The sequence below is a fragment of the Anopheles arabiensis genome, chromosome 2 (assembly GCF_016920715.1).
Source record: "Anopheles arabiensis isolate DONGOLA chromosome 2, AaraD3, whole genome shotgun sequence".
In the NCBI taxonomy this organism is placed as follows: domain Eukaryota; kingdom Metazoa; phylum Arthropoda; class Insecta; order Diptera; family Culicidae; genus Anopheles; species Anopheles arabiensis.
Window position 1 is genome coordinate 63,660,271 of NC_053517.1, and position 25,984 is coordinate 63,686,254.

The 25,984-nt window shown below is 41.0% G+C and overlaps 3 protein-coding genes across 3 annotated transcripts; all 3 read left to right on the top strand.

The window, feature by feature from the left end:
- Positions 1 to 722: 722 nt before the first annotated feature.
- On the top strand, positions 723 to 19,387 carry LOC120896778 (intraflagellar transport protein 74 homolog). Its single transcript, XM_040301202.1, is given in 7 exon segments — positions 723 to 967; positions 17,301 to 17,415; positions 17,554 to 17,730; positions 17,732 to 17,797; positions 17,799 to 18,531; positions 18,604 to 19,124; positions 19,204 to 19,387. Coding segments are annotated over 7 exon segments (1,848 nt in total). The 5' UTR covers positions 723 to 806; the 3' UTR covers positions 19,279 to 19,387.
- On the top strand, positions 4,630 to 7,731 carry LOC120896779 (uncharacterized protein K02A2.6-like). The gene is made up of 2 exons (XM_040301203.1): positions 4,630 to 7,053; positions 7,172 to 7,731. The coding sequence occupies exons 1-2, from the start codon at positions 5,557 to 5,559 to the stop codon at positions 7,253 to 7,255; spliced, it is 1,581 nt and encodes a 526-aa protein (XP_040157137.1). The 5' UTR covers positions 4,630 to 5,556; the 3' UTR covers positions 7,256 to 7,731.
- Positions 19,388 to 21,380: 1,993 nt separating the features above from the next.
- LOC120908508 (eukaryotic translation initiation factor 3 subunit C) lies at positions 21,381 to 25,188 on the top strand. Its single transcript, XM_040319549.1, has 3 exons — positions 21,381 to 21,468; positions 21,795 to 21,909; positions 21,980 to 25,188. The coding sequence occupies exons 2-3, from the start codon at positions 21,817 to 21,819 to the stop codon at positions 24,752 to 24,754; spliced, it is 2,868 nt and encodes a 955-aa protein (XP_040175483.1). The 5' UTR covers positions 21,381 to 21,468; positions 21,795 to 21,816; the 3' UTR covers positions 24,755 to 25,188.
- Positions 25,189 to 25,984: the final 796 nt, after the last annotated feature.

Sequence of the window (25,984 nt, forward strand, 5' to 3'; positions counted from 1 at the left end):
CAGTTCAGAGTCAAATCAGTGCAAATTTCTCCATCAATTGTCAAATGAAAAATAACTTGCATTTTTTCCAAAAGTTTTAAATCACTAAAAAACAGATAAAACTTATTTTTCTACACCATTTGCATCAAATAAGTAATAAATTATATGAATGAACTAAATTCAATCTAAAATTATGGTTAATCGAGTATATATTGGCTGTAAAACATGATACTCGACTTACGCGAAAATCCGAGTTACGCGAATGTCTCCCGAACGCATTATTCACGTAACTCAGGGAAATACTGTATAGTCTAAACTCACTGGTTGAACTTTGATTCCCTGCCAACTATTGAATATGTGCTTTTTAGTTGGCAAAAACATGAAAAACCATACCAAAAATTTATGATTTTTTTCGGCAAGCCAGGAGATTTTTGTGAAATTTTCAAAAACCGGTACAAACGCATGCTTTTTAATTGAACTGTCAGCCAACTATCGAGCGTTCAACTAAAAATCACGCCAACTAAAAAGCGTTGAACTATTGAATTCTGACTGCATTTAATAATATACTCACCCACACCATCAAGCGACCGTCCCACAATGTGGCAAACCATTTCTATAGCTTTTCTACGGTGTAGTTGTCAATTCGTTCGGGGTAAGTCCAATATACAGGTGGACCCACTTGTACCGACTTTGCTCAATACTGTACGTAACCAAGGTAACAAGCTACTGGCAAACAAATAAACATATTGAAGAAATCAGTCTAACTCCGTTAACTGTGGGATATAGATATATCTAGAATATTAGTTTTCGAAACGCATTAGAAAAACATGGAAGATGTTAACAATAACTCATCGGCACGATCCTATTCAGACCGTCCTGCATCCCGAAGAGGTTTAGGTCCAACTAACAATCTATTTGCTTCAAATAACACAACCACCTCAGCAACGCCTAGCCCTGTTGCCATCATAAGACCCGGAACTGCTTTGAAGTGAGTGCTAAGAACTTCGACGTATTTTATAACTCTTTCTTATGTTATAATAATAATAAGAATAATATTACCGATAATTATAATAATTAAAAAAAAATATTATTATTATTATTATTATTATTATACTATTTATAAACACTGTCTACCCCTAGAGGTTAACAATTTTATGTGAGAGGGTAAGTGATATAATGAATGATATACAAATAAAATGGGCATAATCAAGGAAGAAGAAAGGAGATATAACGAAGACGAAAAAAAAATACATTTTAGTATAGCAAATGGAACGAATCGTTGGAAGCCGATAGTGCACTAAAAAGCTGATCGTTTGTACCGCAACAAGTATAGGGTAGGTGTACCAAACGTTGTGTTAGCATCAATTATTGTGCTATCGACAAAAAAGATCAAAATTTAAAAAGGAATCTGGTTAATTGCGGTTTTATATCAATGTATTCATGTAATTTATCATATTTCCTTATTTTCTCACAAGTTCTAAAATTTTTCGAGGTCAACTAAACAAATAATCACTATATTTATTATCACTGTCCAAAACTCCACTACTGCTTATCGATGAGCGAAAAACCCGCCCAACATTCAATATCAATTTATACGTAAACTAGAGAACAGAACCTATGTTGTTGTTTGAATAGTTTATAGAGGCTTTGGCTCCAACGTAGTTCTTTCGCCTCTTTGAACAGAACCTATGCGAAATGATGTTGGAAATTTTATTTTTAATCGTTAACACTGAAACATCACAGTTTTTGAGCGTCTAACAATGTTAAATAATTATATTATCGAGTTGAAAAATAGCATAACAATTGCCTGGCATATACTAATTGATGTGCTATTCTCATGCCTACAAATTTTGCTGTCAGATAGCAAAAAAAAAAACAGTTGTGTAATTTTGCATGTAAAATCGACATTCTTGACATTCTAAACCCTATCTTTAAAATATTAAATTTTATTAATTTTTAACATATGGTTATCAAATTTTGAAATTGTAGATTCTTTAAAAATATTCACCTTAGTGTTAAAAATCAATCTTCAAACAAAATTTTCAAATCAAACAATCTTAGTACATTTTTTGGATTAGCACAACAATTGGTACATAGCTAGCACAACATTTAGAACACATAGAACAAAAATTGGTAGATGAAAGAGGTTTTGGAGAACGGCTACAACGTTATTCATTTTTTTTTTCACGGTTCTTGTTTTGATCCAAACGCTGTACAAAATCGTCCATAAATGGTCCACATACCCTACCGGGATGGGATCTTGAGGAGAGTAGTGAATTCTGATAACAGATAATGCACGGATAACAGCTCCAGTTAAATTGAACGTAAAATTTTGTATTTTTTCTGCTAGATTTCATTAAATTTAAAATTAAATTACGATATGGCTTATGGAAAAGAAAGGATATCAATTACCCAGCTATTTAGAATGCAATACATATTGAAATAATGAATCTAGTGCATTCCCTTGCGATTCCCCGCTGAGCATTAATTTTTACCATAAACAAAGCGGGGAATCACAAGGAAATGCATTTAATGCATGATGCAAACGCATCTGAAAATGTCCCTGCAATAAATTAACGTGAAACAAATCGATTTGTTTCTCTTGTAACAAAAATGTTCCAGCATCTTGAGTTTGACAGTTGGCGATTGGCAATACGATTTGGCAACAAATGTTCCCGTAACATTTTTGTTATGTACAGTCTTTCCCCGAGTTACGCGACACTCGAGTTACGCGAATTCGAGTTACGCGAATTTTTATTTTTGACAGTTCAGATGTCAAATCAGTACAATTTTCTCCATCAATTGTCAAATGATAAATAATTACCGATAAATAACCAAATTTTCTACACCAATTGCATCAAATAAGTATTAAATTACAGAAATGAACTAAATTCAATCAAAAATTATGATAAATAAAGTATATTTTTGCTGTAACATGTGATATTCGACTTACGCGAAAATCCGAGTTACGCGAATGTCTCCGGAACGCATTATTCGCGTAACTCGGGGAAAGACTGTATTTAATTATCTTTATTAGGCAGAAAAGTTCACATGAGGTTTGTTTTAGGAATTGATGCAAAAAGTAACAAACGAATTCAATAAGGTGCAAAGAAGGAATGACATTTTACAACAAACGAAAGGTAGGGTCAACCTGTCAGGCGTTATGACACAACTGTCAAATACCAGGATAACACTCCTCCCTTCTTAGAAATGGACTACGGCGAGTATCGCAACGGCGGGTTTCGCAGTCTTGTAGAACGGCGGACGAAGGGCGGGGTGTCACTGGCTCGCAACGGGCTTCCTGTCGGTGTGTCATACGATGAATCGGATGAAGTAGATGAGTCTGATGACACGGTGACTGTCCGAGATGAAACGGGGACACTCCATGTTTGTAGAGAGTCGGTTGACCCGTAGTAGTGCCTGCGGTGATGGTGTACCTCCGGAGTCTGAGTTGGTACAGGTACACTTCGCGGCTGATCTGTCCTGTTGTTGTCTAGGGCTGGTCGCATCTGATCCACGTGGCGTTTCATCTGGTTACCATTGCAGTTGATGGAGTAGTGTAGATCGCCTAGTCGGGATACCACTGTACCTCGGATCCACTTATCCATTCTCGAACTTCCCGAGAGACAGTAGACGAGTTGTCCGGACAAGAATGTTCGGTACGATGGTTCAAAAGCGACTCGTTGCTTCTCTGCTGTTCTTGTCTGGACGGATTGTGGTCGAGATCGAGACGTGAACGGATGTTTCGCCCTAGTAAAAGCTTTGCTGGTGCTTCACCGGTTTCACTGTGCGGGACTTTGCGGTACTGGAGCCAGTGGCGGATTTAGGGTGTTGGGGGCCCTAAGCGTTAAAATAAGTGGAGGCCCCACGTTTGGTGTCGACCGGGGGGGGGGGGGGGGGGTTTGCATATTGCTGCATAAGGTTTTGAATCAAACACACTTTAATGGTTTGCTGGCAGGGGGGGGGCTCAGAATCCCTGTACTGGGCCCCTATAGTTTATGAGTCCCTCCATCCATGGGGCCCCTATCTAGCACAGAAGATCTCGCTGAGACTACTGTACACACTGTTCTATATGCTAGAATTACCATACACGGGGCCCCTACGTTGACGGGGCCCCCCGCGGCCGCTCAGTCCGCGCACCGTTAAATCCGCCACTGACTGGAGCAGGAACTCGTTCAGGTTAGCTTGGAGTGTAGTGCTGGAAGAATGCATAGCCATCAAAGCTCGCTTAACTGTCTGAACGTATCTCTCTGCTTGCCCATTGGTTGCCGGATGATATGGAGCGGAGCGTTTGTGGAACTTGACACCGCTTCGTTGAAGAAATGTGGTGAACTCTACTGCAGTGAATTGTGTTCCGTTGTCTGTTAAAACAGTTAGGGAGGCTCCATAGGATGCAAATAGCTCGTCGAGGATTTTTATGGTTGCCTTGGTAGTGGTTGAGAGAGTCACTTTCACCTCAACCCACTTGCTGTACGCATCCACGATGACCAGTAGCATCGCGCCAGCAACGGGTCCCGCATAGTCAACATGCACACGCTCCCAAGAGTTAGATGGATACTCCCAATGGTGTTGATTGAACTTAGGAGGTGCTGAGACCGTGCGTTTGAGCGCATTCGTGGCATGATTTAGCTAGCTGCTCGATGTCTTTTTCTATGCCCGGCCAGTAGACATATGAACGGGCCAAAGACTTCATTCTCACCACACCAATATGTGCTGCGTGCAAATCTTGCAGAATTGCAGGACAGAAGATGTCGGGAATCACGACACGGTGTTCAAACAGCAAACAAGTGACGACCATGGTTGTCATATACGTCTGACAGCTGTCCATCGACAGAAACTGCTAGTTGGGTAGCAAACAGCTGTCAGTGAGAATAAACGGCACTCTGTGTCTGAACTACGAACGAAACACATGTGTCTTCCTTCCACGAGTTATAACAATTGGCGACGAGTGACAAATTCTGAGAACCCTGGAACGCTAGCGCTACGCAGTTAAAGAAAAGCTGAAACAATCGGGTATAAGTGGAGACAGTGTCATGATCGAAGAGAAACCAACAAGCAGTGGTACAAAGCAGAACATCGCACAGAGTGAACAACGCACCACAATGGCAAAATTCGATATGGAACCTTTTAACAAAGGGCTCATGCAATGGGCCCGCTGGGTGAAACGCTTCGAAGGAGCAATGTCGGTATTTGAGGTTAAATCGAATAATAAAAAAGCCATGCTTCTGCATTACATGGGTGTTGATTCATACAATTTATTGTGTGATCATATTTCTCCGGAAGAACCAGAAGACAAAACATACGAACAAATAGTGAAGTGTTTGGATGAGCTGTTCGACCCGAAACCCCTCGAAATGGTGGAACTATGGAAGTTTCGTCAACGACTTCAGACTGAAGGCGAAACTGTAACGGAGTTCATCACGGCTTTGCAAAAAGTGGCGGCTAATTGTGATTTCGGGCAATATTTGACAAAGGCGCTCAGGAGGAAATTTTGGTGTACGGAATCCAAGAATACGCAACCGGCTGATTGAAGAAAGAAATCTAACACTGGAAAAAGCTAAGCAAATTGCTTTAGCCATGGAAGCCGCCGGAGATGGCGCTGAAGTGCTGAATAGCAGAAGTGCTGAAGTGCTGAATAGCAGAGGTGCTGAAGTGAAAGAAGTAAACATCGTGAGCAACACAACGAAGAAAAACGTCGAGTGTTATAGATGTGGAGAATCACATTTTGCATATGTATGCAAGCACAAAAGAACCGTCTGCAAAAAGTGCGGGAAAATTGGACATTTGCAGCGCGTCTGTCGCACGAACAATAGAAGCAAAAGTGTGAGGTTAATTGATGAACAACATCAAGACAGCGAGGAGAACGAAGAGGTAAACTCAATTTTGATCAACAATTTATACCAAAATGCAAACCATACCGCAAAAATATACATAACACTAAAAGTCAATAATACTAAAATTCAATTTGAAGTAGATTCAGGATCCCCGTTTTCTATTATCAGTATGAACGACAAACAAAGATGGTTTAAAGATATCCCTATTAGAGAATCAGATATAAAATTACAAAGCTATTGTGGAGGATCTATAAAGTTATTTGGTACAATTAGTGTTATAGTGGAAAATGCTAAAACAAAATTAACACTATTTGTGGTAGAGTCTAAAAGAGGACCTATTGTAGGAAGAACATGGATGCGAGATTTGAAATTTGATTGGAACGAATTATTAAGTAAGGGGAACTCGTACGTAAATCAAATTGTCACCCATTCTAATACTAATCAAGAAGTGATAAAAAAATTAAAAGAAGAATTCGAGGTAGTCTTTCGTAAGTCATTAGGAGAGATTTCAAATATTCAAGCATCTCTTACCCTAAAAGAAAATGCGTTGCCAATATTTCTAAAAAATCGTACTATACCATTTGCATTAAAAGAAAGTGTCGAGAAAGAAATTAACGATTTAGTAAATCAAGGAATTTTAATAAAAGTCAATCGCAGTGAATGGGCTACACCAATAGTACCCGTAAAAAAATCAGGAAACCGTGTACGATTGTGTGGAGATTATAAATTAACGGTGAACAAAAACTTGGTAATAGACGAGTTTCCTTTGCCCACAATAGAGGAGCTTTTTGCTAACATGGCTGGGGGAGAAAAATTCTCGAAAATAGATTTAGCGCAGGCATATTTACAGATGACAGTTAAACCTGAACATCAGGAATTTTTAACACTGAACACTCACATGGGACTATTCAGACCAACACGGTTAATGTACGGGGTTGCTTCTGCCCCAGCCATATTCCAAAGAGAAATCACACAGATTCTCCAAGGAATTCCAGGCGTTTCTGTATTTTTAGATGATGTCAAAATAACAGCTCCTGATGACAAGACCCATGTGGAAAGACTGCGCACTGTTTTAAAACGATTTCAAGACCATAATATGAGAGTGAATGAAAGCAAATGTAATTTCCTTGCAGATTGCATAGAATACTGTGGATACAGGATCGACAAGTACGGTATTCACAAAATGAAGGAGAAAATTACTGCCATTCAACTAATGCCAAAACCAAGGAACAAAGATGAGGTAAGAGCTTTTGTAGGCCTTGTGAATTATTACGCGAGATTTATCCCAAATTTAAGTGAAAAGATCTATCCCATAAATAATTTACTTAAAAACGAAATTCCTTTCGAATGGCATGAAGGTTGCCAGGACGCATTTGAATGGATCAAAAAGGAAATGCAATCTGAACGGATCTTGGTACACTACGATCCTAGCTTACCAATAGCTCTAGCAGTAGATGCTTCGCCCTACGGAGTTGGCGCCGTTTTAAGTCACATCTATCCAGATGGCAAAGAATATCCAATTCAATACGCATCTCAAACACTATCACCAACCCAACAAAGATATACTCAGGTGGATAAAGAAGCATATGCGATTATTTTCGGAGTTAAAAAGTTTTACCGATATCTTTATGGAAGAAAATTTATCTTAATAACCGATAACAAGCCAGTTTCTCAAATTCTATCACCACAGAAAGGTTTGCCAACGCTATCAGCAACTCGCATGCAACATTACGCTGTCTTTCTAGAATCATTCAATTTTGAGATTAGATATCGACCATCAAAAGAACACGGAAATGCTGACGGAATGTCACGATTGCCAATCCGAGACATTCAGCTGGAGGATACAGAAGAACCCGATGAAATTGAACTAAATCAAATAGAAAATCTTCCCGTATCAGTAGAAGAACTTAATAAAGAGACTAGCAAAGACATAAATGTTCAATTACTAATAGACGGATTAAATTCAGGAAAACAGTATCCATTAACGATCGTTTTGGAATCGACCAGACACAATTTTCTCTTCAAAAGGGATGTCTTATGAGAGGCGCTAGGGTCTACGTTCCACCTCAATTACGAAATCGAGTCTTAGACGAACTTCATGAAGGCCATTTCGGCATATCACGCATGAAATCTCTTGCTAGATCTTATTGTTGGTGGAAAAATATGGATAACGACATAGAAAGATTATCAAAAAACTGTGTTTCTTGTGCAAAAGTAAGAAAAGATCCTCCTAAAGTACCAACTCATGTATGGAAGCGTCCACAATCAGTTTTTGGAAGAGTACATGCGGATTACGCTGGGCCATTTATGGGTATATATTTTCTTATTCTAGTAGATGCGTACAGCAAATGGCCTGAAGTAAAAATAACACCGGATATGAATACAGACACTACTATAGACAAAATGCGAGAAATTTTTGCCACTTTTGGCTTGCCATCAATTTTAGTGACCGATAGAGGTACACAATTCATGTCAGAAAAATTCCAAACATTCTTAAAATCTAACGGAATAACCCATAAAACAGGAGCTCCTTACCATCCCGCAACAAATGGTCAGGCAGAAAGATATGTACAAACAATTAAAGATAAAATTAAAACTATGCAATGCCATAAATCTGAAATTCCAAAAAAGTTACAAAACATACTGCTAGCGTACAGGAAAACAACTCATCCAAGCACAGGGGAAAGTCCCTCGCGGTTAATGTTAAACAGACAGATACGGTCTCGGCTTGATGTTATGGTACCAAAAATCGAAAAGAAATCCAATCCCGAAGTAGTACACAAAACGACAAGATCATTTGCAGTAAACGAAAGAGTAGCAGCAAGAGATTTCCTTTCCCAGACCGAAAAGTGGAAATTTGGAACGATTACAAAGAAGCTAGGAAAACTGCATTACGAAATACGATTAGACGATGGAAGGATGTGGAAAAGGCACATAAACCAAATGAGATCTGGTCCTGAAGAAATATCAATCCACCATAGTAGTAACCAAAACATAGAACCTTGGATAGATGAATCAGTTTATCTGCCAGATAGGATGGAAGAGTTTCAACTCCCTCATGATTCAGAAACGGAGATGGTTAGATCTGATAATATCAATGAAGATTTAGCTTGTGGAGAAGAATCTCAAACTCAAGTTAGGAGATCAACAAGAACTCGACAACCACCAATTCGATACCGTGATTAGGGATTATTACTTTAATTTAGAATATAAATATGAATTGTCTTTCACACTTTAGCAAGTAATCACTTTATATTGTTAGGAGGAGAGAGTTGTCATATACGTCTGACAGCTGTCCATCGACAGAAACTGCTAGTTGGGTAGCAAACAGCTGTCAGTGAGAATAAACGGCACTCTGTGTCTGAACTACGAACGAAACACATGTGTCTTCCTTCCACGAGTTATAACAATGGTGTATTTGGCTTCTGATGCTTTATAGCCGATTTGTGATATGTTTCGTCCCATTTCGAGGTCTTTCAAGATTTTACCCAACTGCTCATCTTTTCGCGTTTCGCGTGCGATTTGATCGGCTTTAATGGGCAGCTGCTGGATTTGGTTAAGCACAAAATCTTCAAAATCGTCTTGATCCTCATTTCCTCCTCTACGAAGAGAAAGGCTGTTTACACTGGATTGTGTCGAGGGACTTGGAATGCTTGAACAATAATCAGCATTCTTATTTTCGTTAGTCGATCGGTACACTACATCGAAATTAAAGTGCGCTAAGTAGTCAGCGTAGTTTGCCATGCGACTTATACAAAGTGTAGGCAGTGACTTCTCGGGATGCAGGATTGCGTCAACGGTTTGTGGTCCGTGACGAGCGTGAACTTCCGTGCATATAAATAGTTGAAAAACTTCTTGACTGCCCAAACGATAGCGAGAGCTTCTTTGTCGATAACCGGATAGCGTTGTTCCGTCGCCGACATTGTACAGCTTGCATAAGCTATGGGTCTTTCTACCCCGTTACTGAGTCGATGGGAGAGCACTGCTCTGAGACCCGTCTTGCTTGCGTCAGTAGCTAATATGAATGGTAGTGTTGGGTCATACTGAGTAAGGACTTGTGGTGAAATTAAAATGTTTTTGATATCGCGGTAGGCTTCTTCGGCTTCAGCCGTCCACTCAAAACGATCTGCTGATAATATCTCACGCAATACCTTTGCTCTTGTTGCCAAATCTGGTATGAACGCTGAATAGTATGTGGCTTTACCCAAAAATAGCTGTAATTGTTCGGGAGAAGACGGTCTTGGTGCGTCTCGGATCGCTTCAATGTGTTTCGTCGACTTGTGAAGACCTTCGCGATCGATTCGGTGACCTAAGCACTCGAGTGATGGTGTGGCAAAGACACATTTAGATCGGTTAAGTTTAAGACCACTTTCCTTGATTCTGCCTAGGATACTTGTTAAGGCTTGTAAAAGCTCTTCAAAATCTTTCGCGAAAACGATAATGTCGTCATAGAAGCTAACGACATTTGTAAGGCCTAAGAGAACTTCTTCCATTCGACGTTGCCAGATTGCGGGAATGTTGGCGGCACCGTATACTGCTCTGGTTGGTCGTATGAGCCCATGATTGTGGTGTTAAGGGTTAGGACATGACGAAGCTGTTCGTCTATGAGAAGATGCGTATATGCGTCGGTAACATCCAAATGGCAAAATAGAGTAGCACCTTTCATTCGGTTGAAAATACTCTCAATTCGAGGAATAGGATGTTCGTCTATTATCATTAAAGGGTTTACGGTAGGTTTGTAATTACCTGTTATCCTCAGCATACCGTTTTTCTTAACGACCACGTGTGTAGGAGATGCCCACTCCGAATATTCGACCTTTTCGTAAAAACCAGAATTTATTTTACTGTCGATTTCTTTGGCGTACCTTTCTCGCAGCGCGAGGGGAACGTCGCGTGCTCTAGCAAACACTGGTGTTGCATTTTCTTTCAAGTGTACTTTTGCCGGGGGACCTGTCAGTTTACCCGGTGACTCACTGAAAACATCAGCATAGCTGTCTAATAATCTTGTTAGTTGCGTTTCGCAATTTGGAGATAATGTGCTATTTGACACTGTATGGATGGATGTACGCGAGGAGAACATGCGATTTAAATCGATCTGATCTGCAAAGTGAGAGATCCATTCGCGTCCCAGGAGTAAATCGTGTGCTCCGGACACTACATAGAGTTGCTCCTTTCGTGTTGTGGCTCCAATCGTTACATTGACATTCATCCTACCAATACAGCTGATGCGATGCCCGGTATAACTAGAAAATTGTCTGTCGCTTGTCTGCAAGGTGAAATGTGGTTTAATTGATTGGAGGGTTACTTCTGTTACGATTGCGCAAGGTACTGGTATCAAGCTCCATCTTCAGCGATTTACCATCGATCTTAACATCAACCATTTTTTTCTCACTTGACGGTATGTTATGAATACGGTTAAGCCGTTGCACTTGATCAATACTACCGGAGGGCGAAGAGATATCTTGTTGTGAAATGTGATGGTTGGACTTACCCGATTTGCAGACCTTAGCAATATGACCTTTCTAATGGCAATTGTTACATTTGTCGCTACGGAAACGACACTCACTTCTGAGATGTGGACCTCCACAGCCATTACAAACTACTGGCTGGTTACCGTGAGTATTGTTGAATGCGGTGTTCTCTGGCGAGTTTCCTTGCTGCTTGTTTGTCGTGTTTCGACGCGTGTATGATTTTTTTACATTTGGCTTTTCGTAGCCTAGCTTGTTAGTAGCTTCAGAAGCTGGTTGCGACGTGTTAATGTCTCGAGCAATATTGCGAGTTGCTTCTAACGCGAGGGCTACATCGAGAGCGTCTTGAAATGTGGATGGATTCTTTGCAACTATCTCGTCACAGATGTCGCGCTCTGTCAATCCATGTAACATTTGCTCAATGAGCATTCGGTCTAAAAAATTGTCGTATTCGCAATTTGCTGAACCTTGCTTTAACCGGAGTACGTACTGTGCAATCGATTCGTCTCGTTGTTGCACGATGGTTAGAAATTTAATACTTTCTACGAATTTATTTTTCTTCTGGTCCCAATGAGCTGCTAAAATTTTCCGCATTTCCGAATATGGCACTTCTTGTGGTTGTTTTGGTGCGACTAAAAATTTTAGCGACGTGTTTAGCTCGGCTCCCATATGCACACGAGCATAATCCGCGTACTGTATTTCCGGGATTTTACTTAGCTGAATGCCCACTCAAAGCGGTTAAAATAATCAGCGACCGATGTACCCTCGTTGGCACGGTATTCGGGCATAGCAAATGACGGTGCTTTCGGAAGCGGCGCTGGGATATTTTCACCTGTGTTGCGTAGTTCTGCACTTACTTGTTCGACGGCTGGTCCGATGGATGCCTTAAGTGCCTGCACAAGCATTCCGGAAAGAGCCTCCAGCAACTCACAGTTATCATTTGCCATCGTTTTCTGTTGTTTTCAGCGTACAACGAAAGAAACCCCCGTTGTCGTAATGTTATTCGCACGTGGTGGTGCTAACCTCACTTTTCTGCTTGGGATGTGTGTGTGTGTGATGTATCGTTTGTTTAGCGGGCGACAAATCGCTTTTCCGCTGGCTCCGATGTATCCGACACGTGTCCTGGACTATCCCACTTCTGACACCAAAATGTTATGTATTTAATTCTCTTTATTAGGTAGAAAAGTTCACATGAGGTTTGTTTTAGGAGGTGATGCAAAAAGTAACAAACGAATTAAATAAGGTGCAAAGAAGGAATGACATTTAACAACAAACGAAAGGTAGGGTCAACCTGTCAGGCGTTATGACACAACCAGGGTTATGAACCCTAACAATTTTCATTGAACTAGGTCTAATTAGACATTCAAGTTTATTGATGGGCGTTTCGGAGCGTTGATGATTCGCCAGCCTCGGGGCCCAACGTCCATCCATCCGGGGGCCTTAGTCGCTAGTACTCTGTCTATACGGCATACTATACACTAGCGATCTACGGGCCCCCTTAATTGGCGGAGCCCCAGGCTACCGCCTAGTCCGCCTACCGTTAGATCCGCCACTTATCCTTCCTACCGGGAATTCGTCATTTGTAGGCTTGGCCTGGAACGGACATGTTGTTAAGTTGTACGAGTTGACAACTGTAACACAGGATCGCCCCTTCACTTAAGTACCGCATTTTTGAACACATTATCCCGTTTGAAACTTCTTTGAAATTTTTTTTTAGTGCTCTGTGTTTTAACCGACTCCGGAGCCGTGGGTGCAGTTCTGGCTCCAGTGCCATGGGTGCGAGGTCGGATCCAGAATCGGTAACGAATATTGTCTGGAGCAAACAATACAATCATTATCTAACAAACATCAAACATCAGTGAGTAGTATTGTGCAGTTCACCAACTGCTAGAATAGCTTCCACGTAACCTTTCGATGTACGCAAGGCCTTCAATGATGTGTGAGTTATTCTCAGTAGCAAGGATAATAACACGAGTATGACTAATTAATCAATCGATGTATAATGTCTTCTGTGGCAATCATGCCGCTGATGATACTTGCCAGGATTAAATTTTTTCCATCTCCTAAGGCGTTACGATTGGCCTAAAGGCTAAGATCAAAGAGTAGACATTACGATTGAAACGATTATACCAGGTTATATAGGCTTTCTTAACATGTTTCATGAAATTGCATATTCTCTTTATATTACATTATTGTGCATATTTCCTTTACACTTTAAACATTTAACTGAAAGTTTTTATTAAACGATGTATTTTTCTAACTCATCCTGTGGTACAGTCGTTAACTCGTAAAACTGACTATCCGGCTGCTTGATACGGAATAAGTCTCGAAAACCTGTATAGGTCGGCATGTTCGCATAAGACGTTACGCCAAATTTTGTGAGTAAAGAGGAACTTTTCTAACTATGAGTTTAGAACTATAAAATTGCTTATAAATAAATAACATTTGGTAATAGCAATAATCAAAAGAAACCAGACATGAAGGATTGAGTAAACCAAGCAACAACATAACTGTTGTGTTAAGACAGGGGGACACTGTCTGTACTAGTGATGGGTAAATTCAAGAAAAATCCGGAATCGCTTCCGAATGACACCGCCAAAATAAGAAGCGGTTCCGGAAGGCAGGTGCGAAATTCTGAACTCGGAGTCGTTCGTGGCCGTCCGTAGCCGGTCGGAGCCGTCGGAATCGTTCGAGCCTTCGGAGCCGTCCAGAGCCGCCCGGAGCCGGTTTTAGCCATCGGAACCGTTTGTGCCGTTGGAGCCGTCGGAACTGTCGTAGCCGACAGAGCCGGTTGGAGGAGTCGGAGTCGTTCAGATTTCAGTCTGTTACAATGACTCCGACTCCTCCAACCGGCTCCGATGGCTCCAACGGTTCCGACTGCTTCGACCGGCTCTGGACGGCTCCGACGGCTCCGACGGCTAAGGGCAGAATCGACGGTTTGAATTTGTCGGCTCCGATGAGCCTGAGTAGCAATGCTCGGAAGCGATTCCGAGTCGTGGTTGCGATTCCGATGATCCATTACTAGTCTGTAAACGCTAGTGTAATTTCGATTTTCACTAGCGCATCGTGCGGTGGCTGGTAGAAGCTTTTTTCGGTTATTGAGGGAATGGTCATGCTGGATCTCAAAATTAAGTAGTTTTTCCATCGTTTTTTTATCATGAAAATGGATGCAATGCATGCATGACATGTGTATTTACCTTTTACAAAACTTTTCTCGTCCGAATTAAGTACAAAACATGTAAAAATAAAATATTTTCTGAAGCGGCTCCAAATTGTTTTGCAAAATGCTTCGGTCAGCCATCGCCAGATGCGCTAGTGAAATCGAGATTACACTAGAGAGTGCGGACAATGTCCCCGGGCTGTTAGGGATGTTAATGTAAAAATATTGAAAAACAAATGAAAATTGAGGTGCATAATAATTTTTCTTCCGCGACTTTTTTAATACCTGTATTTAAGCAACAATATTTGATACATATCTTTATAAATGTTGCGAACAAAATCAAATGCTAATATTTTTGTACAAAAACAATACATTTTACTTCAACAACATTTCTACTTCAATCAATCACTACGCCTCGCCCGTGAATGATGTAAGCAGGCCTTCAATAAAGAAGAGTTATTGCACCAAATAAGAAGACGAAAAATATCCTATAACAAATTTTACAAAAGGTTCTCATTTTCAATCTCTCACTATAGAGCGTTACTTTTTCACTCCTATAGTGAGACGAAGTTGGTTAGTGAGTTGATGTTAGGTGCAGATAGCTTGGATGATTTTTATACCGTATTGGTTTTCTTGCACTCTGCACCAACATAGCGATTCATCGATGTAGGCGTTGGACGAAAAACGACAACCATGTTTACCTCAAACAAACATACGAATAATAATATGTTGTATAATGTTTATGAAGTGATATAAATAGTTTAAAGATTAAATACGCACAAGTAAGCTTAAAATTTATTGCAGCAGCTTCCATGGTATGTTAGTACGGGCAGCCAGTGGATACCGCACCATTGCCAGACTGATATCGTTATTGACCGCATGGTGTACTTTTGATGTCTGGATTGCGGCAGGACAACACCAACATATCCAGGACCCTACAGGAAGCAGTTTTATTTGAAATTCTCAACATCTGCGTCACCTATTTGCCCTTATATTGTCGGAGGGAATGTCCCAGAATCCTCTTTTATTGTAGGACGCAAACGTAAAACGATTTTCTGAAGGGCAAAATCAGAGTCGGTGCACTGTACACACTCGGAGCAGAATCGGCTGCTGCGAACTGTCAAGCACCTCGAAGTGCAGCGACTCATTGATCAGCACCTGCGCTAAATCGCGCCGCAGAAGACGCTGACGATGTTTCCTGTATGCCGCAGTTATCCAACTTTATGCAGATAGGACCAGACCTGCTACAATGCGCCTTATCCGTTGCCGAAATATTTTCCTTGGTGGACGATGAGCACTTTTATGCTATCGATGTGCTGGATTACATATTAGTATACGTGATCCGATTAAACAACGAATAACGAATTACGATTTAATTATCGCAGCAGTGGATAGCTTCGGTTTGACAGAACAATCCAGCCGAGAGTAGGCACATGGACAGATCTTTTTCATTGATGGACACCGGGAAGCCGTTTCTGTTCGAAACTATACTTGCGTACATGCGATTCTAATCGGAAATTGCAATCGCAGTGAATCCGAGTGGAATTGCTGCTCTGCTACTGACCGGGGGACGTACGCTACACTCTATATTCAAGCTACTAAACATGGACGCTAACAGTTCCTGTAACATCTATGTCAGCACAGGCCGAATGGATGCAACAGGCATCACTGATCTTATGGAATTTCTTTAAAAATAGTTACAATAATTAACTATTTATTTTAACCTTCACAAAGCTGCCACGGGTCTCATAATAGGCTCTTGAGGGCCGCATGCGGCCTGCGGGTCGTAGTTTGGAGACCCCTGCTCTAGAAGCTCGCGCCCTCGATCGCGCCCTGCAGGACGTTATGGGAAACCGCCGAACGTTCGGTGATAAGGTGGTGCTGGTATGTGGCGTCTTTCGACAGATACTGTCAATCGTTCCGCGTGGTACCAACGTCCAGGTCCTGCAGCAGTGCATCCGGTGGAGCATGCTGAGGGGCAAATGTAAGGTATTGTGTTGCGGGAAAACATACGTGTGCCGACAGCCTAAACTGTTCAAGATGCTGAAGAGCAGAAAGAGTTCGCAAAATTTCTGCTCTGCATCAACGTGAGTCATACGACGTACGGCATACGAAATTCCACGGGACTTGATGTTACCTGGAACATATGACCCGAAAGGTAAAGTAAATTTATCGCAAACAGTGTTAATTTTGATAAAAAATATTTATTCCAGCCGGTACATAATCCACAATTCAATTTGTAGTATATTGAATAAAAGAATATTATGAAACATAATCATATACCTTGCAATGTTTGTTTGAAATAATATTAGCACACAAAAAATTTCTTTTACAAAGGATTCTACAACAAAATTATTGATTGAAGTGCAATTCTTACATCGTTGATAAGACGTATACGTCCCAATAAACGTTGCGTAGCCCTGTAACCGGGCCAATTTAACTAGTAAGAATCAAATTTTGCAATTAGTCCAAAAGAAGGAGTTGCGGTGTAGTTGCTGGAGAATCACAAAAAAGATACTCACAACTATTCGGTAGATTTGGTTGAAATCAACGTTGGAGTTATTGCGTGATGGAAAACTGTACATACCGACTAATACCCCGAAATACCAAAGCCGGTATTTTTTTATAATCGTATATATAGTAATCTATATATGCACATATATAAATATATATACAGTATATATAAGTCGTACGAGTTGACGACTTTACCACGAGACCGGTAGGAAGACTGTTACTTGAAAAACCAGACAAAGAAGTCTGTATCCTAAATATGTATGATCTTTTTCCTTTAGATACGATTTGACACAACAATAATAATAACGTTACCTGCTTATTTTTACATCCACATTTTTACATCAGACCACCTTCTGCATTGCGCTCTGGAACTGCAAGTAGGCTCTTGGCAAATAATGGAATTTCTATGATTTCGTCGACATCCCAACGCATTGGAACAGCTTTAGGAAATGCTGGAAATGTAAGCATTGGGTATTGAGTTTTTTTTTTTGTTATAAAATTTAATAAATAGCCCAGGAAATATTAAAACGAGTGGGAAGAGGGTCTGATTGAAATTTCAGTGTATCTAATTAAGGTCTTTAAACAACTCAACTTGTAGCGAATGGCAGACCGTCCAATTACACAGCATGGCATCAGTGGCCTTTCGACGTCTTACGGACGTCTTGGAACTGCTGTTAGTAGTAATCGTCAAATTAAAGACAAACGCTACTGGCAAGCATTATTACAAAGCAAAATTCAAGAAATCAATCAAGAAACAACAAAGATTTTGAAGGAAAAAAAAGTTTCTCGATCGTGAACGATCAGCTAGAAAGCTGTACGAGAAACGTGTAAAAGAAGCTGCAAAAAGAATTGACAAACCTACAATCCACCCTAACGTCGATGAATTTAGCTTTGGACAACTGTACATCGGGTATGACACGGCAACATCTATTAAACGAAACGGTAGCATTACGAGAACGCAACGAGCACATTCAGGAACAGTTGGAGGTCATATTCAAGCAGCGACAACAAAAAGACATCGAAAACAAGGCACTGGAACGAAATACAGAACAGGAGAAAAATAAGGTGATTGAAATGATCAATTCGCTACCAGAAGAGGATCAGCACAAATATCGGGAATACCAAGCTTTGTCGGAAAATCTTCGCAAACAGAATGCCATTTACCATAGCCAGATAAGCGAGATGGAAAAACAAAAGGACAGACTTAACACAATGATTATGAACTCACAATCTCGTTCTGAAGCACATCGTCTAAAATCAAAGTTGAAAGAATTGCTAAACAAACGAAATACTTTACGAGAAGAGGAAAACAATCGCCTCTCGCCAGCTCAGGAGCGCGAAAAACTAATCAACGATGTACGATCCAACAACCAGGCGCTAGCTAGTATTGGCAAGCAACTAAAGATCGTTGAAGATCAATTGATAGAAAAAAAAGAAACATTACAGCAGATCGACCAAGATCTTGAAGAAGGAAACTCCGAGCGCCATGTAAAATACAAGGAACTTAAAAAACGAGATGATGTAATGTCGGCATTTATGGACACTTTTAAAAGCAATATGAATCAGGAACAGCAATGTAAGTGCATTAAATTAATTTACTCAAAGTGTCTTATAATAACGCAATATCTTCTTTGCAAACATGTTACAGGTATAGATACGCTGAAAAATCAAATCACGTATGCTATTGAGCAAATTACAATGCAAGGAATCAACATGAACGGGATGTATGATGCGAAACTAGAAGGAAACGGATTTACATCTAAGAATGATCTTAATTCTCACTCGGGACTGATGAAGGAATACAAAAAGCTTGGCATACAACTCAAGCAACTCCAAATATTGGAAAAACGTACAGTGCAGCAAATGAATTCTCTACGCCAGGAAGAAACAGAGGCTCTGCAAAGTATTCAAAAGTATGCTAACTTGGAAATACCTCGATCCGAGGCAATTGCAAAAATGAATGAGCTTACCACCATTCTGCAAGAGATGGAAGATAAAAAACGTGTTACAGAAAATGTGGTCGATGAAGCTCGCAATAGAAATCATGAGATAAAGATTAATCTGAAAAGTAACGATACATATCGACAAATTTCTCATCTTGAAGATAAGCTGATAGATTTAATGAAGGACAATAAAGTGCTTCAAGAAACAGTGAAAAACATACAGCAGGTATATAATGCATACCAGTTTAAATGAAATAATTTAATGTCAACCAAAAATAAAACATTCGTTTTGTATTTCATTACAGGAAAACGACTACTCGAAAACACGTACTGAAGTGCATGAATTAGTAAATGAACACAATACTCTTTTAATTTTGTAAATTTAAATTCGACAGTGTTTCTTTCCAGAGGACTCAAACAAACAACCAAAAAATCATGATTAAATCGATATCAAATATTATTCTTCTTCTTCTTTCGCTCAACAACCGTTGTCGGTCAAGGCCTGTCTGTACTAGTGTTGGCCGTTCCGGTTCGAACCTAGTAAAAAAGTTCCGTTCTTTATGTAGGCCGTTCCGTTCCGATCCTTTATACAAAATCGTTCCGTTCCGTTCATTCCGTTCTTTCCGTTCTTTCCGTTCGTTCCGTTCCGTTCCGTTCATTCCGTTCTTTCCGTTCATTCCGTTCCGTTCATTCCGTTCAATCCGTTCCGTTCCGTGCATTTCGTTCTTTCCGTTCATTCCGTTCTTTCCGTTCATTCCGTTCCGTTCAATTCGTTCTTTCTGTTCACTCCGTTCCGTTCCGGTCTTTGCCGCTTCAATATTGTTAGCAAGGTGCTATCGTTCGTGCGTTCCGTTCTTTGAAAAAACCGGCTTTGTCCGGCTGTTGCTTGCTGCATGCAAGATAACTGTTCACTCTTTCTCGTATACAGTATGTGTTGCCTGTGCACTCTCCCATGCTCACAGGAATATTCATCGCACTTCGTCGCGTATCGTATATAAAAATCGTGATAAGCGAAACCAAAAAGGGTGTTGCATTTGGTATTATGGTGCAATTTGTAACATCTATTCTACTTTTTGTTATAATTTAGCTTGTTTTAACTAGACAAATAACTATTATAAAATTTAAATTAGTACTCATATGGCAGAACGGGTTGGAAAAGATGTATAATGAAATGCGAGTATGAACAACGAAAAATAAAATGTATTTATTTTTTATGCCACGATGTCCACATGATCTTGGCACTCGGCATGATTCCAATATTTGGCCATTCGATTTGAATCATTCTGTTCCATTCGACAACCGTTTGAGTGCTGTGATCTTGTAAACGATTTGTGTGAAAAAACTATTTGTTTTAAATAGTAAGTGAAATTCAAATAATTAGTCAATCTCGTGATACAATCGTAGATACTCGTAGCACTCAATAACCTCGCCCCCCCCCCCCCCCCTTGGCTGTTTGGCTTCTAAGTTTGGCTTCTAAGATCTGGGTCGGTTCTTTTGCACCCCAGGTTCACGTTCCGTTCTTTTTGAAAAATGAACTATTCCGTTCCGTTCCTTTTTTTAACGAAATTCCCAACACTAGTCTGTACCACTTGTGGGCGTGGCTTTCAGTGACTTATTGATTTGCCCCCATGGCAGGATAATCAGTCCTACGTATGGCGGCACGGTCCATTTGGGGATTGAACCCATGACGGGCATGTTGTTAAGTCGTGCGAGTTGACGACTGTACCACGAGACCCGCTAAAAAATATTATTTTTTATATTGTACACGAAATATTATTACAATTGTATCAATCCCTGTTCAAAATAAATATTTACTTACAATTATTGCTCAATGGTAAATATAGTTGCAAGATCTTGTGTATTGTAAGGTTAACAGAAAACTAATTTCATATTGTTAGATGAAAGAATGCAGCCAACCGCTCACATGATTTCTCTGCAGTAACCGATCAAATAGACACAGAGCGAAAACGTCGCGCGAGCCTTCTCGCGCGGCAAAAAGTAGCTCAATTTGGCAAACAGAGCTACTCGTCTCGCGCGACATTTCTGCTTCATCCGAAATAATCGAGTTATTAAGTTTTGTTACGAGCCAGATTAATGTCAAAAGTAAAAATAGATTTGAACACATTTGAACTCATTTTTTTATGTTTTTAAACAAAAAGCATGAAGGTTGACTGTGCGAAATGAGCTACTTTGATCTACGCAGAGTTAAATTTTTAGCTATTTTTTGTCGCGCGCGACGTTTTCGCTCTATGTCTATTTGAACGGTAACCGGTAACCGTTCATACCTTTCAAAACTGAGCTCCTGGATACCCGCAAGTGGCGGAAAACCCATCCATCGAACCCATCCTCAACTCTATAAAATTTTGACAGGAGTTCGATGGGTTCGCTACTGGCGATTGCCATGTGTAAACAGGGGGTAAGAGATCGACCGCGCGAACTGTCCAGTTCGTCTGGTGTAAAAGCGCATTACCGAAATGCGATGTTTTTTTCGGAACTCTGACAGTTAATGGTTCAGTCCTTCGAGCTAGACGTGTGCGTGTAACACAAAAGCTATATTAATTGTGTAAAAAGTGAGTCTTTCATAGAATTTTGAAAAGCTCTCTATTTTTACGTGTTACATATCTTTTGATCAAATGTGTTTTTTCGCTCAAGCAGAATATAACCATTTATTTGACTTTTTATGTGTAGTGCGTGGCAGCTGCTGTGAACATTCCATGAAAGATATTTCCTAACCTATAAAATCTGCCTTATCGGCACTTGCAGTTCAATTCATTTGTTCAACCGTGCATGATTTCCGATTTTTTTGTGTGAAAAATATATTTATATTTTATTTCGACATTTCGGCATCTTGTTTAGCAACGGCGTTTCAACTGTATACCATCTCTATTTTCCTCAGGCAAAATTTAACTGGTGTTACGATGTCTCGTTTCTTCGCCGGTGGTTCGGACTCTGATTCCGACAGCTCTTCTGATAGCGAGCCAGTAATTCGTCAGCAAGTGGCTCAGTTCACGGTAAGTTATTAATTGCAATGCAATGATAGTACTGCATTATTACAACGTGATCTTGTTTAAAACCATACAGTTCAGTGATGAGGAGGAGGACGTCAAGCGCGTCGTAAGATCGAAGAAGGAGAAGCGCTATGAAGACCTCTCCAATATCATCAAGAGTATCCGGAACCATAAGAAGATCAAGGATATGTCGAGTGTATTGACGAGCTTTGAGGAATTTATGCGAGCGTATACGAAGGCGTTGCCGGTAGTTATGAAGGAAGAGAATGGCGTAACGCCTCGTATTGTCGTTCGTGCGCTTGCTGAGCTGGAGGACTTTGTTAATGAGAGCTGGGACGACAAGGAGAGTCGGAAAAATCTCTCGAAGAATAATAACAAAGCGCTAGGAACTCTGCGACAAAAATTCAGGAAATACATCAAAGATTTCGAATCGGATATGAAGCGTTTCCGCGCCGCTCCAGAAGATTTTGCCGAAGAGGAAGAGGATGATGAACGCGAAGACGAAAAGGGGTCCGATGAGGAAGAGGAGAAGGTTGTGGTACAAGTCGAACCGAAAGCGGTATCCTTCAAAAAGGAACCAGAGAAGGCCAAACCTGTTAAGCCTGTGGCGGATTCCGATTCGTCGGACTGGGGCAGCGATTCCGACTCGGACAGCACCTCTTCCGACGAGGATGCTAAATACACCAGCATTCGCGACCGGTTCTTGAAGAAGCCAGAGAAGGGTACGGAAGAAATTGCTTCAGCACCTTCCGGTGTATCTGGTGACGATGCGTTTAAGAAAGAGAAGAAGAAGAAAACGGGCGAAGCTTTGAGCAAGAAGAAGAAACCCAAGCAAGATGAAATGTTTGACGAGAACGAGGAGGAGGAAGAAGGCTGGAAGGTGGTCAACGGAACAAGGTCCGGTGCTTCCGAGCAGCCGAAAATGTTCGCCAAGGATGCAGAAATCGACACGAAGCTGGTCGTAAACAAGCTGAACGAAGTGATGGCTGCCCGAGGTAAAAAACGTACTGATCGAAAAATGCAGATTGAGTTTCTTCGTGAGTTGCGTACAGTGGCCGAGACCAACAATCTTGGCCCGGCGGTGGCGGTGAAAATTCGTTTCAACATTGTTTCTGCCATATTCGACTACAATCCAAAAGTATCTGGAGCGATGAAACTGGAACACTGGAGTAAACTATTGGAAGAAATTCAAGAACTGCTGAAACTGCTTCTGGCTCACGAGGATGTGCATCTATCCGAGTCGATCTTGGATGAATACGAAGAGTACGATACTGCACCGTTCAAGATACGCGGCTGCATGCTGACTGCAGTGGAACGGTTGGATGACGAGTTCACAAAACTGTTGAAAGAATGCGATCCGCACAGCAATGAGTACGTTGACCGGCTGAAGGATGAGGTCCCAGTCACGAACATAATAGAACAAGTTGTCACTTACGTTGAGCGACTCGGTAATGAAATGGAAATCTGCCGCATCTATCTACGCAAGATTGATCATCTGTACTACAAATTCGACCCGGACGTGTTGAAAAAACGAAAGGGTCAACTGCCAGCCAACACCATAACGTCGGTTGAAGAGATGGATAAGCTTTGTCGTTACATCTATGCCAAGGATCAAACGGATCGGTTACGCACACGTGCAATCCTATCGCACATATTCCATCATGCATTGCATGATAATTGGTTCCAGGCGCGTGATTTAGTGCTGATGTCGCACCTGCAGGAAACAATCCATCATTCCGATCCCGCAACCCAGATTCTGTACAATCGTATGATGGCCAATTTAGGCTTGTGTGCCTTCCGCCACGGCAATATCAAGGATGCTCACCTGTGTCTGGTAGATTTGATGATGACGGGTAAGCCGAAAGAATTACTCGCTCAAGGACTAGTACCGCAACGTCAACACGAACGCTCGCTTGAACAAGAGAAAATCGAGAAGCAACGTCAAATGCCGTTCCACATGCACATTAACCTGGAGCTGCTCGAGTGTGTCTATCTGGTGTCTGCTATGCTGCTCGAGATTCCATACATGGCGGCTCATGAGTTCGATGCGCGTCGTCGAATGATCAGTAAGACATTCTACCAGCAATTGAGATCATCCGAGCGACAGTCTCTGGTTGGACCACCGGAGTCGATGCGCGAGCATGTGGTTGCTGCTGCAAAGGCAATGCGGCACGGCGATTGGAATGCTTGTGCCAACTTCATTGTCAACAAAAAGATGAATGTTAAAGTGTGGGATCTTTTCTACGAAGCTAATCGCGTGCGTGAAATGATGATTAAATTCATTAAAGAAGAATCGCTCCGCACATATTTGTTCACATACTCGAATGTCTTTGCATCGATCAGCGTACCACACTTGGCCGACATGTTCAAGCTACCGAAAAGCAAGGTCCACTCGTTAATCAGCAAAATGATAATCAATGAAGAACTAATGGCATCACTGGATGATCCTACCGAAACGATCGTCATGCATCGTTCTGAACCGTCTCGTCTACAAGCCCTTTCGATGCAGCTGGCCGACAAAGTGACCAATCTGGTGGACGCAAACGAACGAATCTTCGAAATGAAGCAAGGAAACTTCTTCCAGCGTGGCGGTAACCAAGGGTACAATCGCGATCGCCAGAATTATCGCAATCAGAATCAAAATCAAAACTGGAACAACAATCGTCGCCAGGACAACCGCAATCGTGGTAACCGCGGCAATCAAAACCGTGGAGAGGGACGGGAACAACGTGAACACCACCGCGATCACCATCGCGACCAGCGCGAACACCGGGAGCATCAGAATCGAGAATTTAGAGAACAGCGCGAGCAGATGCGCAACGTTGAATACCAAAACAAGGCTGAGTAATTGTTTTGATTATTGCGTTGCAACGCACCAGGAGAGCAGATTCGTTCAGATCACTGATAGCGGCAGATTCATCTACCAGTATCTTTGCCACAGCGAGGTAAACGCGATACATTTTTTAAAATCAGGTTTGTAAACTTTCACCTAAAAGTGCACAGAATTGATAGAAATACGGAGGATTTTACCATCGTTCTTCCGCTTTTTAGATATTCTAGGTACTAGAAGGGTAGTATTCTATCGACTAAATATTACGCAAAAAATGTTCATTAAAGTAAAGCTCCTCAGAAAATCCGTTAAATTTATACTATTACCAACAGTACTACAAATAAAAAGCCGATACATAATTGCCATTCATTTGGAACATCAAGCAGAGCATCGAAAACCTGCAGGGTGTTACGAATGCTTGGCATGTTGTATTGAACATCGGAGCAAAAAAACGTTGAAGTGTATCATGTTTTGGAAAGAACACAATTGTTGAGCAACAGTTGGTATGGGGGGGCCATTATAGGTTCAAAACAACATAACATTTCTAATTAAAGGATACATACAACAAACACTATCTAGCTCTATTAACTTTTTCTGGGTTGTAATAAAATACATATGTTTAAAAATTATACCTGATTAAAACAGATGAAAATAATACACATTTACCCTTTGGTTGAAGGGTAGTGAAAGCATGGTAGTCTACTTCTGTATGATATCTTGGTAAAAATAATTGGTGTTATTTTCTTTCATGATGTACATTAGTGATGAGCGGGTCGACCCAAACCTACCGGATCGGAGCCATCCATAAGCGATCCGGAGTCGTAAAGGTCGACCCGAAAGTAGGTTCAGTAGGTGCAATGATTCCGGTAAGTGCAAGAAAGCATAAGCGATTCCGATTCGTTGGTGTAGCGAGTTCAGGTCGACTATTGAACCTACTGTTACCCGACTCGATGATGATAATGATAAATTGACCAAGATTTTCCGCAGAGCAAAATGCGCTGGTTTTTGAATCGGTTAATTGGGTGTTGTTTTGTTTGAAGATATCCCCAAGGCTTTCTCCAATTTCATCGACGTCAATGAAGGGCATTTCACGTGAAGCGTGGGGCCAAAATGCCAAGCGCTATCTATATATTTCTCAGGGTAACGGATTTTTCGTTAAATTCTCGACAATTTGGTGTGAGGAAAAGTTTATGTTCGCTTATCAATACATTTGAATGTGTATTCCCAAATTAAGAACTGTTGTGGACA